The sequence below is a fragment of the Alligator mississippiensis genome, chromosome 13, assembly GCF_030867095.1.
Source record: "Alligator mississippiensis isolate rAllMis1 chromosome 13, rAllMis1, whole genome shotgun sequence".
NCBI classification, from domain to species: Eukaryota; Metazoa; Chordata; order Crocodylia; family Alligatoridae; genus Alligator; species Alligator mississippiensis.
Window position 1 is genome coordinate 14,748,284 of NC_081836.1, and position 18,542 is coordinate 14,766,825.

The following is an 18,542-nucleotide window of genomic DNA, read 5'->3' on the forward strand; positions in this document are numbered from 1 at the left end:
CACTTGGTTATGTCATTCAAACTGCCTCATAAATGATGGCTGCAGCAGAAGCAATCCCAACAGAAGGGCACGTTAAAGGACTCAAGGACCCAATCAAGTGAGACCTTTTCCATCACTGCCTCAACAAAAAACTGGTGAATCCAATCAGCAACAATGGGAGCATGTCACCAGTGCTTGGGGTGCCCTCAAGTCCGCTGTTATCAGTGCCTGCACTTTGATTCACTACCAGGTAATGTCAAAACTGGTTTGATGAGAATGACCAGGAGATCCAAGAACTGATTGGCTGTAAGCAAAGGCCTTTTGTGTTCGGCAAAATGGCATCAACTCCAAGCAAAAGAAGTTGAACCACCAATAAGCCAAGGCAGAGGTTCAAAAGAGGACCCATGATATGAAGAACCGATGGTTGGAAGACAAGGCAAAGGAGATTCAACATCTTACTGACATGCACAATATGTGTGGTTTCTTCAGTGCCATCAAAGCCGTCTATGGTCCAAGCACTCAGGGACGAACCCCCCTTGAGACCGAAGGGTGGAGGAGACCTGATCAAGGAAAGGGGAGCCATTAATGACCACTAGAAGGAGCACTTTGAAGACCTTCTCAATCAAGACTCCGTTGTTGACAAAAGTGTTCTCAATTTCATCCTTCAACACCCAGTCACAGAGGATCTCAGAATCTCTCCAACTTGTGATAAGGTGAGGAAAGCCATCAAGCAGATGAAGAACGACAAGGCACCTGAAGCAATGGAATCCATGCTGAAATCTTCAAGTGCGGGGAGAAGAGCTCCATGTCCTCATGTTAAGGATCTGGAATGATGAGGAAAGCCTTGATGACTTCCAGGATGCCATGATCATGACACTCTTCAAGAAAGGAGAGGTCTGACCTACCATGAAAATTAAAGAGGGATTGCCTTGTTGTCCACCACAGGAAAGATCATTGTGAGAACCCTCCTGAAGCATCTCCTTCCACTTGCCGAAGAGCTCCTCCTGGACTGTCAGTGTGAGTTTAGGGCATCAAGAGGCACAACTGACATAATCTTCACTGCTTGCCAGCTGTAGGAAAAATGCTTGGAACAACACAAACTCCTCCAAATGGCCTTCTTTGACCTCACAAAAGCCTTCATCTCCATCAAACAAGAAGCACTGAGGAGGATCCTCCTGAGGTATGGATGCCCACTGAAATTCATCACCATTCTTTGCCTGCTCCATGATGGTATATGAGTGGTTATTCTCAGTAATGGCTCTATTACCAATCCTTTTGAGGTTAAGACAGCAGTTAAGTAAGGCTGCATCATTGCTCTAACATTTTTCTCAATATTTCTTCCTGCAGTGCTACACCGGACAACCAACAACCTTCTAGTCAGAGTGGAGCTAAATTACCAAATGGATGGTAAACTGCTTAATCTCAGCCAACTGCAAACCACAACCACCCCGACCTCAATCACTGAGCTCCAGTACACTGATGATGCTGTAGCATGTGCTCGCTCAGAAGCAGACCTTTGGGCAATCCTCAACACCTTTTACAAAGCATACAAAAAATGGGACTCACACTTAACATGAAAAAGACTAAGGTCCTCCATCAACAAGCTCTTAACGAGCAGTCCCCAGCTCTGCTAATCCTGATATACAGTGAGACTCTGGAGAATGTTGTGTATTTCCCATAACTCAAAAGCCATCTCTCACAGAAGCTGACATCAGTGAAGAAATCCAACATCACCTCCAGTGTGCAAATGCAGCCTTTGAATGCCTGAGGTAATGGCTGTTCAAAGATAGGTGACATCAGATCCAAAACCAAGCTTATGATTTATCAAACGGTCTTGATCCCCACCTTCCTGTATGGAGCTGAGATGTGGACAATGTACAGGAGACACCTCAAAGTCTCTGGAGAAATATGATCAACGCTGCCTACAAAAGACCCTTTTAATCTAGTGGGAGGACAAACACATGAACATCAGCATCCTCTCACAAGCAAACACCATGAGGTGACGATCATCCAACATCCACTTTGTTGGGCTGCCCACACCATCCAGGTGTCTGACTCCAGACTTCTGAAGCAAGTTTTATTCTCCCAGCTCAGTCAAGGTGTACGCTCAAGAGGAGGGCAAAGAAAGTGCTTCAAGGACATCCTTAAGACCAACTTGAAGAAATGCAACATTGACATTGACTTGTAGGAGGCTTTTGCGCAGGACCACCCCAAATAGAGGAAGAGTTTGCTTCAAGGATCTCAGCACCTTGAAAACTCACAACAGCAGGAGATGGAAAAGCAGAGAGGCCGAAACAGTTTTGCGGGACTGAATCAGGAATCCAGACCCATCCGCGCCACACCGAAGCAGGTGCCCAAGTTGCAAAAGAACCTGTCGATGCCGCGGTGACCTCTGTCAGTCATCTTCAGACTCACAGATAAGTCTGTCATGGAGGACAATCCTCCTCCACTGGGCATTTAACGTTATAGTTAAAAGTATGTCCCTGATTCAGATTAATAAAACGAGCATGCTTGGTGCCTTGGCAATGCCTCCAATACTTCCCTTAGTCCTTCCTACACCCGCATTAGGGTGTATAGCGAGAGCTGGAGACAGTCTGCAGGGCTGTGAAATAGAGAGAGGCATTTCCAGGAACAGGCAGAAGAAAGGATCCTGTGAGTAGTGAAGCACGGGGGTCGCTAGGGAGCAGAGAGGGTGGTGGACGCCTGCGGAGCGGGGAGAGGGCGGCCCGAGTGGAGCTGCGCCTGCCCCTCCGGGATGCTGGTGTGCAAGTCTGGGCACAAGGCAGGGTAGAGCAGGGACCGCTGCCCCCCGGATCTGCCCCTGCGAGCCCGGGCCCGGGGCCTCAGCCAGCTGCGTCCCCCCCGCTTCCCCTCCCCGCCCTGTGTGTTCAAGCGAAGTGGAAAGTCCCAAGTTCGCAGCTCAACTTTCGCTTTCGCCTCCTCGTGTCGCAGCGCGATCGGCTCCTGCCCCTGCCCCTGCCCCTGCCCCACCGCCTCAGCCCCTGGACCGGGCTGAGAGTCCTGCCCGGACCCCCGTTCCGCAGCGGGGCCGTGCGGAGCAGCCGGGGGCGCGGTGGCTGCATGGGGCGGGGCGCGCGGCGCGGGACGGCGCTGCCCGGCGGGGCCGGTGGGACGCGGGACCATGACGCTGGTAAGGAAGGGGCCGCGCGGGGGTGGCCGGGGGCGGTGGCCGGGGGCGATGGGGCAGTGCGGTCCCTGCGCGGGGCGGGCCGGGGCCGGGGGGCAGCGCGGTCCCTGCGCGGGGCCCCGGGCGAGCTCCGCGGGCGGGTTTGTGGGCGGCCGGGCCGGGGCGGCGCCGCTCGGCTCCGTGTCCTGGAAGCGCGGACGTGGCAGCGCAAGAAGCTGCCGCGGGGCCTGCTCCGCTCCCCGCCCGGAGCCGCGGGCAGGTGTGGACGGGCCAGGCCGGGTCCGTCCTGCCCGCTCCGGGCGTCGCAACAAAACACCGGGGTTGTGGCCGAGCCAGACCCCGCAGCCGCATGTCCTGGCTCCGAGAGCTGCAGGTTCACTGCGTCTCGCAGCCCCGATATTTGCCCCCGCCGCTTACGGCCGCAGCTTTTGCCTTCATCTCCTCCAGCTGCTTCTGCTTGGACCTGTCTACCTCTGCCACCTCCTTCGCCTGCCCTGCGCGCCTGGCACCACCGCGCTCTGCCCTGGCAGACCCTGAGCTGGTGTGAGCTGTGTAACCCCGCAGGGGCCGAGGCTGATGCTGGGAGGGGGGACAAGGCCGTATCACGTCTCAGCGCCCAGGAGCCTCCCCAGGGCACCTGGGCTTAAACCTGGGGGATGCGACTCCCACTGAAATGCCAAGGGGGCACGTCCCGCGCCTGCTCCCAGACTGTCCCCTTGGCAGCAGCCCCAGCAGAGGGGGCGTTCCTGTGCGGGAAGGACTGAGTTGTGCCCAGACAGGACAGGGAGGCTCTCCAGGGCTTGAAACATGAGCAGTTTGGCGCAGACCCAAGCGGCTGTGAGGAAACCGGAACAGGCCCCAGCCAGAAATCCCTCCCGTTGCCCTTTGTTCAGAGGCCTGATGTGCACAGGAGCAGGCTGGGAAGCTCTTCCAGACGCAGCAGCCTGAGGGGACCGCGGGACTGGGGCTTGAGGGGCTGCAAAAGGTTTTCCATTCCAGGTGTGGACAGACTGGGACACACTCACTTGAAGCTCAGTCTGTGCCTGGTCTCTGGGGCATTGTGTTGTGGCCTTGTGACATATTTTTCCCCGCACTTTCAAACTAAACGGAGGGAACCAGGGAGGGGATGGGCCTGGGAAGGTTCGAGGCAGCTGCAGCTACCAAAAGATTCATGTCTGCTGTGAGGAGAGGGCAGCCGGCAATGGCACTACACCGCAGCAGGACTGAGGCCCCTGAGCATGGTTCACTGGAGCTGCTGCCCTTGTGTTGAGGATCACACTCCATCTCCTGTTGCAAATGGGGTCCGCCAGATCAGTGTCCTCAGCTGCTTTTAGTGATCATGCCAGGCTAATCCTCCAGGTTGGGAGAGGGTGGTGTATGAAAGCTGCTGGAGGTCCGTGGGGCTGGCGCAGCAGGGTTGAGAAGGAGAGGGGTTGCCTCCAAGTGCTATCACCATTGGGTTTTTCAGCTGTTACAGGCCAAAGCCTCCCAGTGCTCTGATGCTGCCGTGTATCTTGCTGTGTGCTTTCGAGCCTGCAGGGCAGCATGCAGGATAGTATATCCCTGGTATTGTACAAAACCAAACCCCTTTCTTCTTTTTCTCCCTAAAGACTTTTCTCGTGTTCTTGGTAATAAGAGCAGTTCCCTCAGAAGCTGTGGTGTGCAGTCCAGGAGAGTACGCAGTACATGGCGAGTGCTGCCCTATGTGCAGTCCAGGTACATAAATGTGGTTTGTTTTTGAAACTAAGCCCTTCCCTAAAGCAGCCGTCTTGCCTGGCCTCTTCTTCTAGGCTACTTTGTCTCTGGACACAACTCCAGACACCAAACCTTGTACAACTGGAGTGACAGTGGTGGGATACGAGTTCTCTACCCTGCAGAACCCATTCATGTATATCAGCAGAGTGCCCGGGTGTAGACACAACATGTGCTAACAGAAGGAACTGGCCATCTTCCCAACAGCATGAGAGAAGCTGATAAAGGCACCTATGTGTGGGCAGAGCTGCATCCACCCCACAGGTTTTGCTGGCAGAGCTGTGTTGGCAAGGAGTATGATATTTTCAGTGCTTTAAGAGCAAAATTTTGCAACCCAGGCTGCACCAGGAGCTAAACTTTTGGGCATAGCCACATTTACAATGCATGTTATTAATGCCTCAGAGGAGGATGTGGGGTGGGTTAATCTCATGGCTGAGGCACTGGGTAGGACACAGGAGATCCCAAAAGAGATTTTCTGCATGGCTTTGGCCAAGTTGCGCTCATCATCTCTTTGCTGACTGTCTGGGCCTTAGCCTGGCAGCTTACTGGTGGGAGTGGGGATGGTCTCACAAAGACCCTTGCTCGTTGCTGGACACAATGTGATTCTCTTTCCATGGAAACCCTAACACAAGCAATTGCCAGTTTATGTTAGCATAGTTCCCTGTAGCCAGGGACTTCTTCTGTCACCCAGTTTCAGTCCTGCCTCTGGCCAGAGTCCTACAGGGTGCTTTCAAGAGGCCCTTATCACCAGCTCCTTTAACCCCTTTTCCCAGACAGTCACCAGGCTCTCACATGGCCCGTGCTGCAGAGAGCATCCCTGCAGACTCCAGTTCACTTGGGGACTCCCCAGGGAGATCTGCATTCCCCGGGATTCCATCTTCTGAGGAGCCAAGACCCTGCACAGTCACACAAGGACATGTACATGCATCACAGGGCCCATGTCCTGCTCTACAGACTGGAAGCATGAGTGCAGCGGGGATAACAACATAACAGCATAGTCACACACACTCCATCCCTTGTGCCCGTCCATCCTGTACCTGTGTTGTGCAGACAGAACTGGTCTGATGGGTCACAGTCGCCAAATTGGTAGAGTGCTCCCCAATGAGAACTCTGGATTTTAGCCTGTTTCTTTTAAGTCTCCCTTTGAGAAAGGAACCATTTTTGCAGTAGGAATATTTCTGGACAGTATTTCTTCCTTCTAGTGAAGGTGCAAACTGGGTGTGGACTGGGTGTGCATTATAATGTGCACTTGCCTGTGACTGTATGTAATCTGTCCATGAAGAAGGTATCAAATACACTGCTTTGGTTCAGACAGGAGCTAATGGTTTTGTGTTCTTTTAGGTCAGCGAGTACAGAAACATTGCAACAATTTCTCCTCCACAAGCTGCATTCCTTGTGTCGGGAACACATACACAGACCATCCCAATGGCTTAGAGGAGTGCAGAAGATGTAAATTTTGTGATGAAGGTAAAGAGACTGTGAAATGTTGAATGTGACTTTATTCTTGTTCCCCCTTCACCCCAGGCACAGGACCAGATCTCCAGAGTCTGGGGTTCTGCTTCTAACTTATTTTTGCATCCCTCTGGAGCCTGGCAGTAGTCACGTAGATTGCCAGCAGGGCTTTATGCATTTCATGTAAAGAAATAGGACGAATGTTTTATTATTTAGGAGAAGAATGCTGATGGCAACCTTTCACCTCTGCCAGCCCCAGTGCCTCCTCACTTCCATGTTGTACCTGGGGCAGATCAGACCCTTGCCTTTCAAGCAGCGGCTGATAGTTTCATAGTTTCATAGTTGGTAGGGTCAGAAGGGACCTGAGCAGATCATCAAGTCCGACCCCCTGCCCATGGCAGGAAAAAGTACTGGGGTCAAATGACTCCAGCAAAGTGTTCGTCTAACCTCCTCTTCAAGACCCCCAGGGTAGGAGCCAGCACCACTTCTCTTGGAAGTTGGTTCCAGATCCTAGCCGCCCTGACAGTGAAGTAACGCCTCCTGATGTCTAGTCTGAATCTACCGTCTGCCAGCTTGTGACCCTTATTTCTAGTCACTCCCGGTAGTGCTCGGGGGAACAGGGACTCCCCCAGTACCTGCTGGTCCCCTCTGACTAGTTTGTAACAGGCCACTAGATCCCCCCTCAGCCTTCTCTTGTGGAGGCTGAACAGGTTCAGGTCCCTTAGCCTCTCCTCGTAGGGCCTGCCCTGCTGCCCCCTGATCATGTGGGTGGCTCTCCTCTGGACCCTCTCGATGCTGTCCACATCCTGCCTGCAGTGCGGCGCCCAGAACTGGACGCAATACTCCAACTGTGGCCTGACCAGTGCTGCATAGAGGGGGAGGATCACCTCCTTGGACCTGCTCGAGATGCATCTGTGGATGGATGCATGACAAAGTGTGGTTGGCCTTCCTGACCGCGTCCCCACACTGTCGGCCCGTGTTCATTTTGGCATCAATAATGACTCCAAGATCCTTTTCTGCCTCTGCACTGACGAGAAGGGAGTTCCCCAGCCTATAGGTGTGCTGCTGGTTCTTCCCCCCCAGGTGCAGCACCTTGCACTTGTCAGTGTTGAAACCCATCCTGTTCTCATCTGCCCACCCCTGTAACCTGTCCTGGTCCAATTGCAGCCTATTCCTCCCTTCTAGTGTGCTCACATCCCCCCACATCTTTGTGTTGTCAGCAAATTTGAATAAGGTGCTTTTTACCTGCTCGTCCAAGTCACTGATGAAGATGTTGAACAGCGCGGGTCTGAGGACCGAACCCTGGGGGACCCCACTGCCCACATCCCTCCAGGTCGAAAATGACCTATCCACCACCACTCTCTGGGTGCGGCCCTCCAGCCAGTTAGTGACCCATTTGACTGTGTAGGTGTCAACGCCACAGTCCCCTAGTTTTTTAATGAGAATGGGGTGAGAGACAGTGTTAAAGGCCTTCCTGAAGTCCAGAAAGACTACGTCCACTGCTACACCTGCGTCTAAGGATTTTGTGACCTGATCATAGAAGGACACCAGGTTGGTCTGACAGGACCTGCCCCTAATGAGCCCGTGTTGGTTGCCCCTAAGCATAACCTCCCCTGCTGGCCCCTCGCGGACATGCGCCAGGATAATTCTCTCAAAAAGCTTCCCCAGGATCGAGGTAAGACTAACTGGCCCATAGTTTCCTGGGTCCTCCTTCCTCCCTTTTTTGAAAATGGGAGCCACATTGGCCCTTTTCCAGTCCTCTGGCATTACACCAGAGCACCACGAGTGCTCATAAAGCCATGGAGCAGCTGGTCTAGTGCAGAAGACAGAAGGTGCTTGGGGAACTTCAAGCTGCCTTTGTGAATTAAGTTCCCAGTTGTGGGGCCATGACGGTCTGGTCTCAACATACATTAGAGCAGCTGGAAGGCAGCCAGGCAGAAGGCTAGCCTAACAGATGTTATGACAGCTGGGTGCCCTTCCAAAGTCCCAGGGCAAGACAGTGCTCCTCAAGTGCTGTTGAAGCCCTAATTCTGTGTTGTCTGGCACCTGGGGCCAGGTTTTTACCTGGCACACAGAGAATGCAGGGGAGTGTTGAGTCTTATCTCCCTTGTAGGTGATTAGCGTTCACTTGGTAGCCTTTTGGCACTGCCCTGTAGTTATTTTGCCCAAATGTAAATGCAACCCAAGGAGTATGGGAGGGGAGACGGCTCTGGGTGGTGTGATGTACATAGAAGCAGGGGCAGATTTGGGTGTGGGGATGTGTGGTGGCCTGGACGCTGCCGCTTTCAGTCAACTGTGCTATGGGAGCAGCAGCTGGGTCCTTTTTTTCCCCATTCCCTGAAATAAGCACCCGCTCATCCCTTCCCCTCTTTACTCAGTGGCATCTCACCTCCCATCCCCACCTCACTTTTCCCTTTGCCACCAGTATTATTGCCTTTTTCTGCCCAGGGGTTGGGAAGCTCCATAGCCTCTGCTGCATGCTCCAGCTCTGCTCTTTACGGAGGTGGGCTCAGCTGTGGGCAACAGTAGCAGAGTCTGGGTCCCTCCTGCCTGCCTTGCCACCCTCGGACCAGGCATGATGGCAGGGAACCTGCTGTTAATTAGCCTGTTGTTGCTCCGTCTCTAACTCAACCTGCCTTCATGTGCAGCCCTGCTGGAGTGAGGCAGGAGCAGCTCAAAATGCCCCCCCACCTCTGCCCTCAATTCAGTTGTGGGCAGCAGCAGGAGGGAGGAGGAAGGAGAAAGGAGAGAGAAGGAAATGGGTCACTGCACAGGGATGAAGGGAGAGAAGGAGGAAAGATTTTTACATGCTTGAGGGACTTAAAAATAGTCCCTTGCTGCTGCTTCTGTTGTATGACCTGTCCACCCTGGTGAAGGGGGTGGGATGGGAGCAGGGCTGCAGCCAAACCTGCAGCAGAGGTCACAGCTCTTGCATTCCTTTTCCAAAATCCTGAATCTGCCCATGCATGGCAGCACTTGTTCAATAGGTCAGCATGCCCAGTTCTGGGAGCTGCCATGCTGTTAGGGTTGTACCAGCATGGGGTGTGCATGTACATCTGCTTTTGTCTCTACTGTTGATTCCTCAGGTGAAGGTGCTTGTTCTTTGTGTGATTTCCCCATAGAACTCAAACTGATAATAAAAGAAAAATGTGTGTACACAAGAAACACAGTGTGTGGCTGCAGAGAGGGGTATTTCTGCCGTGACTTCCACGATGAGGACTGCGAAATGTGCCAAAAACGCACCATCTGCCCCCCTGGCTTTCGGGTGTCCAGTCCAGGTAAGGGGTCCTAGTGGCCACACCATCAAGGGCAAACTCCTGCACTCAGACTGAACAGGGGAAAAGGTAACTACAGTTAACCATTCAAGACAGAGGGAGGATGCTAAGTCAAATCAGCAGCTGGAGGAGCTGGTGGGATGTATACAGGTTGCAGCTGCCTTGGTTTGGAGACGTTTCTTCAGTCAACGCTGCTTTGGGCCACACTTCCATTTAAGCAGCCCTCTGCCTTCCTCTCTTACAGGTACAGTGACCAGTGACCACGTATGTGAGATCTGTCCTAAGGGAACCTTCTCAGCAGCAAATATGTCAATGGTCTGCACACCATGGACCAGGTAGGTAACTGACTTTTACTGGCACTTTCTTGCATTGACTTTCTGCTTCGCTCTGTGTTTCCCTTCAGGATTGCATCTTTCACCTGAAGTTGCTGGTACATCAGCCGTTGGTAAAGGAGCTCCAAGGACAGCAGAAATAAATCAGTCTGGGCCCCAGGTTGAATAGTGGGGCATCCCTCCAAGGCTGGGGGCACAAATCCCTTTCTGCTTCCTCTGCTGCTCTCTGCCCCTCATCCTCATTGCACAGGGGCATATGGAGAGACCAGGTGGATCTGAGCACTGGGCCAATGCTGGGAAGCTGTCCATCCGCCTGTGCAGCACAACTGCTTTTTCCAAGGCTGAGCGGACCACAATTGTGTGGCCGTAGAGGGGAGTTTGACTTTCCCAGGCTCCTAGTAGATGTGGAGTTAAAGGTGTCATGGAACCTGACGCATGACCCCAGCAATCATGCTTCCTGCCATGCTACATGAGCATGTGTATTGTGGGGTCAGAGATCAGATCCAAATCATGCCATATTGTCAGTGCAGGGGGAGCACAAGATCATGATCTCCATCTCCACCTGCACTGACCAGTAGCAAGCCAGTCACTAATTTCTGCTCTCAGCCTTTGGAGCACAGCAGAGTCAAGGAATCCATGTAGCCCTCAGGCTGGGAGTGGCAGCTGATCACAGCTCCCAGCCTCAGTGGCACGTTGGAGCCCTTGACTTGGATGCACCCCTGAGGTTGGCAGGTGGTTGGTGATACCTATATATATGGTGGTATATCATTTTAATTGTGGAAAAATGTGGATTTGGGGTTTTTAAAAAAGAGTGTTTTGGATTTCTATATCACAGAATCTGGGATTTTCAAAGAGAAAAAAAAAAAACGGGATCCCTGTATCACTCCATTCCTGCCCTCTGTTAACACTTGATGCTTTTATACCTTATGTTCCCAACCTTGCCCAGGTTGCTCATCTGAAGGCCCAATCCTGCAGCCTTGAAATGAACAGGGTTTGGTCTAGATAAAGGCTGTAGGGTTGGGCCTGGACAATGGGAGGGACTTTATCCCACATGCTCCAGGTCTGGCTGATAGCAGGGTGTGAGCACAGTCAGTGGGGATGCTGGTGATACATCTATTTGCTCCTAATGTGCATGTATCTTCCTTTATCCCAGGTGTGAAGACAGTGGTATGGTTGAAGTAAAGGCTGGGACGTCTGCTTCAGATGCAGGTTGTGGAAGAGGCAGAGATGCTGTGACAACTGGAGCAGTTACTGGTCTTATTATACTTGTCTTGCTGTTGATACCTGTAGCAGTGTTCCTCTACTGGCGAAAAAAAAAGAAGAGGAAACAGTATGAGCCACGTAAGTGTTAGCAGCCGAGAGCTCCTAGCGGTCCAAAGGGTGGCTGTAACTCGGGTCGGCAGCATGTGCCCGATGGACTTTGTTTCCCCTGGATGATCCTGAGCAGCAGCTTCTAACTAGGTGCCCTGAGCACGTCTGATAAGGGTTGGGCCTTAGCCATTGTACTTCTACTCTGGGAGTCTCCCCTGGGCTTAGTGCAGGTAACAGTTACAGCCATGCAGTCCAAGCACTGTCCCTTGGCCCCCCTGTGTGCAGCTATGGACAGAGGTTGGTCTTGTGACCTTAATGCATGAATACTGTGATGCAAAACACCCAACTGCTGTTGACAGGACTGTTTTCTTTCCTTTGCAGGAAAACCGGAGACAGAGGTGAGTGCCCGATGGCTTATTTTGTACGTGCCCCAACCAAAGGCAGCTTATTCGACAGGGCATTGCGAGCTGTGTCCGTGTGCTGGAAGAGTCTTGGCTGACCTGTGTGTGTGAGTGTGCGAGTGTAGTAATGGCACAAGCGTCTGGTGTAGTGACTGGATGCTGGGTCAGGATTTGCAGGTCCTGTTCCCAGCTTTGCTGCTGACTCACTGATGTGACTTAGTTGCCAGATTGTTAGAGGCTTCCAGAGGTCGAGTTCCCAGGGAAGTGTATGGGGATTAGGTGCCTGTTCCTTCCTGAGCACCTATTTTTACAAAGCAGGTAAAAAATATCCTGTGTTTGAGAGACCAGCTTTTGGGAGCCAGGAGCCCCTTTAAGAAGGAGTGGAGGGATGCTACAAGGGAGCTAATTAACTGATGCAGAGCCTTGCTCCACGTCAGCACAAGTCTTCCTTCTGCCATGGAAAATAGGCTGTCCCTTTTGAATTCCCCAAAATATACACTATGTGAGCCCACTGTGGTACTCTCCCAGGTGTGCTGCAGGACACTGAGTATGAACCCGTGGTGCAGTGAAGGGGTGCTGGGCTGGATAAGCATTGGTCAGGGATGATATAAGAGTACATTTTTATATTTGTGCAGGGGATTGGACCAGAGGACCCTTGAGGTCCCTTCCAACACTGGTTCGTTGCAATGGAGCACTGTGCATGCCTTGTCAGACGTGGGGCTAGTGGTCCAAATGGAGACATGACTTGCATCTCAGGACAGCAGGACGTGACCCTGAAATTCTGGACTGGCACAGAAAATGTGGGATGCATGACCTAACTTGGTCTGTGCATAGACAGGGATTTGCCCTCTGATATTTGAGAAATGCTGAGGTCCTGGAATGAGGGATGCCCATGGAGTGTGGAGAACTGCGATTATTCAGTGTCAGGGGTGTCCTAGTTCCAAGGGGCAAATTGCATTGGTGTCTAGGCTGGAGTGGAGCTTGGCCATGAATGGCTATGCCACCTTTGAATCCCACAGTAGACCTGGATGTTCAAAGTCTCTCTTATGTTTCATTTTTAAAGGGCCTTGAGAAAGGTGAGGAAGCACTGGTGCTGGTGCCAGAGAATGGGCGAGAGATAGCTATAGGCATTCAGGAAACCGCCTCACACCCTGGAGTGCTAGGCCTCTGACCTGACACAGACAAGATCAGTTGATGGAGGAAAGCTGTTGGAAAACGGGAAGAACGAAGACCTCTTAGCCAAGCCTGCAAGCCGTATGTGTGCAGTCCTGGGGAATAGCCACCAGCCTAGCTCCTGTGAATGCAGCATAGGCTTATTTGGATAAGGCCCAACAAGGAAGAACTGAGAATGCATCCAGCCCAGTTCAGGAACAGGATGGTTTTTAGACTCCCTCCCTGCTGCATTCCAGTATCCTCCCCCTCTGGCAAGGGGGGTTAATTGAGCTGCATCTGGAGTAGCACGATAGGAGCATTGTAGTGGGAGACACCAACTGTACGACCATCCTGCAGCACTCAAATGTCTGAAGTCACACAGAGCTTCCTCACCATCACCCAGCCTGTCGATGCCACACCCAAGGAGGGACAACTACGGATGTGCAACGAGAGGCTGAAGAAAATACCTGACCGCAGGTCTGCGAAGGCCCCTGTGGGGAGGGCAGCAGGACAGAGAGACCCAGATCCTTGCCCCACTCTGGAGGGGAGAGGGCCTACAATATGTACATTACAGCAGCCGAGTCCTTCCCACCAGGGGATGAGGAAGCAAGGCAAAGGTGGTCTCAGACTAGGCAAGACCTGCTGCAGTGTTAGTTACATAAAGGCACATGTACAGTGAAAGATTTTGTCAAATACATTAAACGAACACAAGCATGTGTATCAAAATGGTCCAACATGGTGTATAAATATAAGAAGAAGAAGAATGGGATGCAGTCTCCTTTTCCATGTAAAATCAGTATCCTGATTATCGCCATTTCTATTATGAACTCTCCCAGTGGACACAGTGCCAAGTTTGAGGACTGGTGTTTTTGAACACTGGGCTTCATTCCATACCTACACTTATATTCTCAATGGGTTTTTTGTCACTTCTGTGTGGTAATCTCCCAAGCATGTGTCGTGTTAGACTCTGACACCACAAAGAGCTTCTGGTATCCAGAAATTTTGAGTCATATCCTGTATTCACCCACCCATTGATCCCTCAACCTGTTTCTCAGTTCTGCCACATTAAACCAACTGATCTTCAGGTTGCCTCGAAGTGGTTGATGGATGTAGTGTTAATATTGTAATAAACAAGGACAAGTTTTTATACAACCAGTACTAATTCTGAGTACTTTTCCTGACAATACATCTGCATGTACTTTTCCTTACAATACATCTGTCACTTGATAAGCACCTTTTATCTAAGTCTCTTCTAGGTTTAATATACACAGAGAATCTCTCAGGTAGGAAGTCTGTCTGGAAATAAAGTTGAACCCTGTGGGTAGCAGCCCCATTCTCCGCATAGAACAACTGTCCTGTTGCAGGGGACCAGTTTATTATAAAGAGCTTTCATTAGTTTGTAGACAAAGGGGTTCTTGACTGAGAGACAAGATTACAGGGGAAGGCATTGGTGTTAATGTGTGACATCCTGGGAGGTGCTGATTTTGAAGAACGGGGAAAAGGCTTTTCAGCGCAGCCTGGGGAAGAGTGGAAGCAAGTGCCGGGTGGTGGAGAAGCAGTTGGAGGGGTGATCCCTGCTGGCCTGGGTGGAAGTGTGGAGGGTAATGTCATCATCTTGTGAGCTACGTGAGCAGGTAGGGAGGTAAAGTAGAGGCCCAGCTCTGCTCTGCTGGCAGGCTTATGAACTGGGAGGAACAGCTGTGTTTTGCATGTGCTCTCATGCTGGCCTGCACTGTATATCCAAATCTGCTGCAGATCAGAGCCCCAGTGCATTGCTAGATCTGAGTCCCAACATTTGGACCAGGCCTATGGGCTGGCCCCTGGTGTAGGAGTAGGGCCTGGTGTGGCACAGGATTTCCTCTGTGTCGTGGTGTCTAGGCCTGAGCTTTTGCTTCTGACTGCCGAAAGCCCATCTGCTAACACAGAACTGTGTGTTATTAGTGTTTGTAAAGGACTTGACCATCCTCAGAGGAAAAGTGTTTGAGGGACGTGAAATATGAACTCTAAACATAACAGCAGCTGCTTCAGTATCGCAGGGCTGAGTGCTGAGAGCAGGGGTGTGGGAGTCCCGAAGGGGTGCTCTGGCCTCTGCGGTGCCTTTTTCCTGGTGCGTCATCTGGGGTAAACTATATGACTGCTTCCTGTGAGTAAAATGACGCAATACCAATGTCATCAATCATTTTGCAAGAGTCTGCTCCTTCCTGTCTTAGGGGTTGTGCTGCTGGTTGTGCTTCGAGGGGGAGCCTGGGAAAAGGGGTTGTAAGAGGGTGCTCAGCTTTGGGAGTTGCAGCTTTGAGACTGTGTGCGTGGGGGGCGGGGATAGGCACACTGTGGTGGGTTCTTGGTTTTTTTTACATGACATCATCCTACTAAAGAGACGTTGCAGTAGGAAGCATTGCTGTCTTGGGCTGTATCTAGGAAGTGGTTTACAGCGTGCAGATGAGAAAAGAAAGCAAAATGTTATTTGCTGCTGTTCTGAGGTTTCCTGCTAGCAAATGAGCCACATAGAAAGTGGGTCTTGAGAGTTGGGACCAAGTAGGTGGGAAGTTGCTGAGAATTTGGGCTTGCACGGCTCCATCAAAATCAGTTCATGCTTGTGAAGGGTTCTGTGCTATGTCTGGGCCAGCGCTTTCCAAAGGGAAGAATGAAAACAACCCTGGGCCTGTAAAATTTCTGTATCCGGCTGAGTTGAAGCAACAGCATTTGAAGCCCTTTGTGTGTTGTTTGAGTTGCGCTCTTAAGGCGTTTGAGTACTGGCTTTAGTGATGATCGCTGGCAAGTGATGCTGCTAGAAATGATTCCCTTTTATACAGTTTGAGCTGTATTTCCATCCGCCCCGTCATACAAACACTGCAGCCCAAACAGGGCAAGCACAGCTACCCAGCCCAAGGCTCAGGTACCCCATCAGGCAGCCCCCCCGTCTTTTTGGCCAATGAGTGCTGCCCAATCAGGCAGTAGGACTCCCATTATCCAGACAAAGGCACATCCTTAGGGAAAAAAAGGACCCTTAGCCGTGACAAGCCTACTCAGCAATAGCCATCCTTTGCCAAATTGCTTGCTACCTCTGTCTGCTGTGATGCACCTTGAGACCGACTTCTCTTACTCCAGCCTTGGCCAGTAGATCCTGCAACACATCTTGCGCAAGGCCACAGTGTCCCATGCCTCCAGACTCCTCCCTGAATGTAGCAATAGTATAGCGATGACAGCTCCTTTCAATCCCTCCTAGTCTAAACTGACACAACTTTGACTTGGACTGGCATCTTGCTTTAACTTAAAAAGCCCTTCTCCCTTTCTGGTATTTACTCATGAATACACTTAGAAGGAACCCTCAATATCCCCTTTCAGCCTTCAGCTGGCGAGGCTAAACAAGCCAAACTGGCTGAATCCATTGCCTCAAACACCGTCGGAGCTGTTTTTTGCATCTGTTCTAGTTTGAATTCATGCTTTTTGGTCCTAGGTGACCAGAACTGGCCACAATATTTTAAATGGGATTTTACAAATACGTTGAAGAATGGTGCAAATACTTCCCAGTCTCTTCTGAATGTACCTCATGAGATGCATTTCCGAGTAGCCTTTTGCACAGCTGCATCCCTTTGGTAGGTAATGGTCCTCCCTTGAGCAAGCAGTATACCCGTGCAGCAAAACCCCCAGTTTTTGTTTTATTTTTAAAATGCTTTCCATGCCGTTCCCCAACCATTTCTGAGCTCTTCTCTGCCCTCTCTATCCCTTATAAGTGATTACAAGTAGTACTAGGTAAGCTAAGTTCTTGTATACTATAATTGTAATATTCCCCTTTTTATATTGTAAATAGAGTTCTATTATGTTTGTATTCAGTTTTGTTCTTTTATATTCCATTATATTGTATCCATATTATTTGTACATTGATTTTTATTGTTTCCTATTAATATTGTATGGTTTAGGACTGTGTCTGTAAAGTGATGTCAAGTATCCATTCCCATCTTTTCCCATCTTGTCCCCATGCCTTGTTGTGTAAGTATGTTGCAGTTCTGTAACCTCTCCCATGTAAATTGGTTTTCCTTGAATGCCTGAAACAAAAGAGGAAATGGATGAGTGAAACACAATGATAGCAAGACCCCCTACTAAATCACCCCACCATCCAAAGCAGTACCTGGACCATTGACCCAGCCATTGGAACCCCCCTCAGCATTCAAGACGCAAAAGACGAGGCAACCCACCATTGTGCCAAGTCTGCACATGCTCACTATGAGCATCTGGAACAGGACTGACGTTGCCTGGCCAGGCCCTCCCCATAGGAGATCATAGGTAGTCTGCCCCATAAGAACGGGTAGTGAAAACTGACTCCTGGGTACGCCATCTTCACCGGGACCAGACCTGCTCCACGTCACGCTGCCTATCAACCCAGAGACCCTCCAGCGACCCCCCTCTGGACTACACCTGCTGGAGAAAGACCCTGACTGGCCATTGAGGACTCGCTCCCAGCCTGGATAGATAGCTATCACCCTCATCCTGTCTTCAACCAAGGACTTAGACTCTGTTTCTCTTCCCTACCTGGACTCCAACCCTTCCACTCAGTCTCTTTCTCCTGCTACTATTGTGCGAGTGTGTGTGGGAACCAAGCTGTACAATACGGTGTTCATTTAATGAAACTGTTATTTGGACCCCTGAGTTGGGTTTTGCTTTACTACCGTTTGGCCCTGCTCCAATCTCTGCTCCTCGCTCCTCTAACTTCTGTCTCATTTCTCCCCCTCCTGCTTCTGCCTCCCTGCCACCCCCAACACCTGTCCCATGCACCTGTGGCTCTAGCCATCCTGAGCCCCCTCTGCCTGCAAACCCCGGTTTCTTTGCTATTGCCCCATCTCCACTAACTTTTCCCCTGATCTCTGCCACTTGCTCTTTAGTTACCAAGCACCCCAGACCCAGGTACCACAGGCACCACCACACACACACTGTCACCTGAGTCAGTGTTTAACCTGTGTGTATATGTGTATGTATGGTGTATTGTGTATGATTTCATGTCATTATCATTAGAGCGTGTATGTGCTTGAATTGGTGCTAGGTATGCATGTGCCTAGGCTGGTAATCTTGGATGTGTGTGTGCCTGAGTTGGTAGTGTGTGTGTGCATGCCCGGTGGGGGTGTATGCATCTAGAGCGTGTGCGTGCACCTAATTGATTTTTGTATATGTGCAATTGTACACCACGCCCTCCTGTCTAACAGGAGATCCTGAGTGTTGGTCTGACCCCACAGGGCAACATCCACATCCCTCTCCTTTATATCCAATGTAAAACAAAAGTTTTTGTTAATCTCTAAGTACAGGACTTTGTCTTTCCTTGTTATATTTTATCATATCATAAGTACAGTTTTGGCCTAGCTGCTGAGTTTTAACTGCTTAAAATACAACTGTGTAGGTTAGTCAGTCTTAATTACCTGTAAAAAAATTGTTACCTTATAAGCTCCCCTTCAAAAAGGAAGGCAGCAAACTGACCTGTGAACCGATTTGCAAACTGCTTGCAAACACTGTTGTTTGCGCTCTCTGGTTGGTGCTCCCCTGGTCACTTGGAGTCTCTCCTTGCAAACCTCTCCTGGGCCTGGACTAGCTAGGCCACTTGTTAGGGCCTTTTGCCTCATTCCTTAGATTACCTCATTCCTATTAGTTCAGCACACATGTTTATTTTTTCTATACAATAAATCTAGTCTTCCTTAGTGTCTCAAGTGGGTTATGGAATAGAGAAAATTCCACGCAATTTACTGATTCGTTT

At 50.8% G+C, this 18,542-nt stretch overlaps 1 protein-coding gene across 3 annotated transcripts; it reads left to right on the forward strand.

Annotated features, from left to right (window-relative positions):
* Positions 1-2,690: 2,690 nt before the first annotated feature.
* On the forward strand, positions 2,691-17,442 carry TNFRSF14 (TNF receptor superfamily member 14). 3 transcript variants are annotated; one of them, XM_059716855.1, is made up of 8 exons: positions 2,691-3,130; positions 4,738-4,843; positions 6,221-6,346; positions 9,454-9,609; positions 9,851-9,941; positions 11,092-11,279; positions 11,631-11,647; positions 12,286-12,801. In XM_059716855.1, exons 1-8 carry the CDS (start codon positions 3,122-3,124, stop codon positions 12,307-12,309), a joined length of 717 nt encoding a protein of 238 aa, XP_059572838.1. In that variant the 5' UTR covers positions 2,691-3,121; the 3' UTR covers positions 12,310-12,801. The 3 variants fall into 3 exon arrangements, with proteins under 3 accessions (XP_059572838.1, XP_059572837.1, XP_059572839.1); XM_059716854.1 differs by having other exon boundaries at positions 2,697-3,130; positions 12,714-17,442; XM_059716856.1 differs by lacking the exon at positions 2,691-3,130 and adding an exon at positions 3,744-4,126 and having other exon boundaries at positions 12,714-17,442.
* The last annotated feature ends 1,100 nt before the right edge of the window (positions 17,443-18,542 follow it).

What these genes read in the sequence shown, in the direction of transcription:
- TNFRSF14 (XM_059716854.1), top strand. An exon ending in ATGTAAATTTTGTGATGAAG is followed by an intron (nt 6,347 to 9,453) that starts GTAAAGAGACTG and finishes ATTTCCCCATAG; the next exon opens with AACTCAAACTGATAATAAAA. An exon ending in CTTTCGGGTGTCCAGTCCAG is followed by an intron (nt 9,610 to 9,850) that starts GTAAGGGGTCCT and finishes CCTCTCTTACAG; the next exon opens with GTACAGTGACCAGTGACCAC.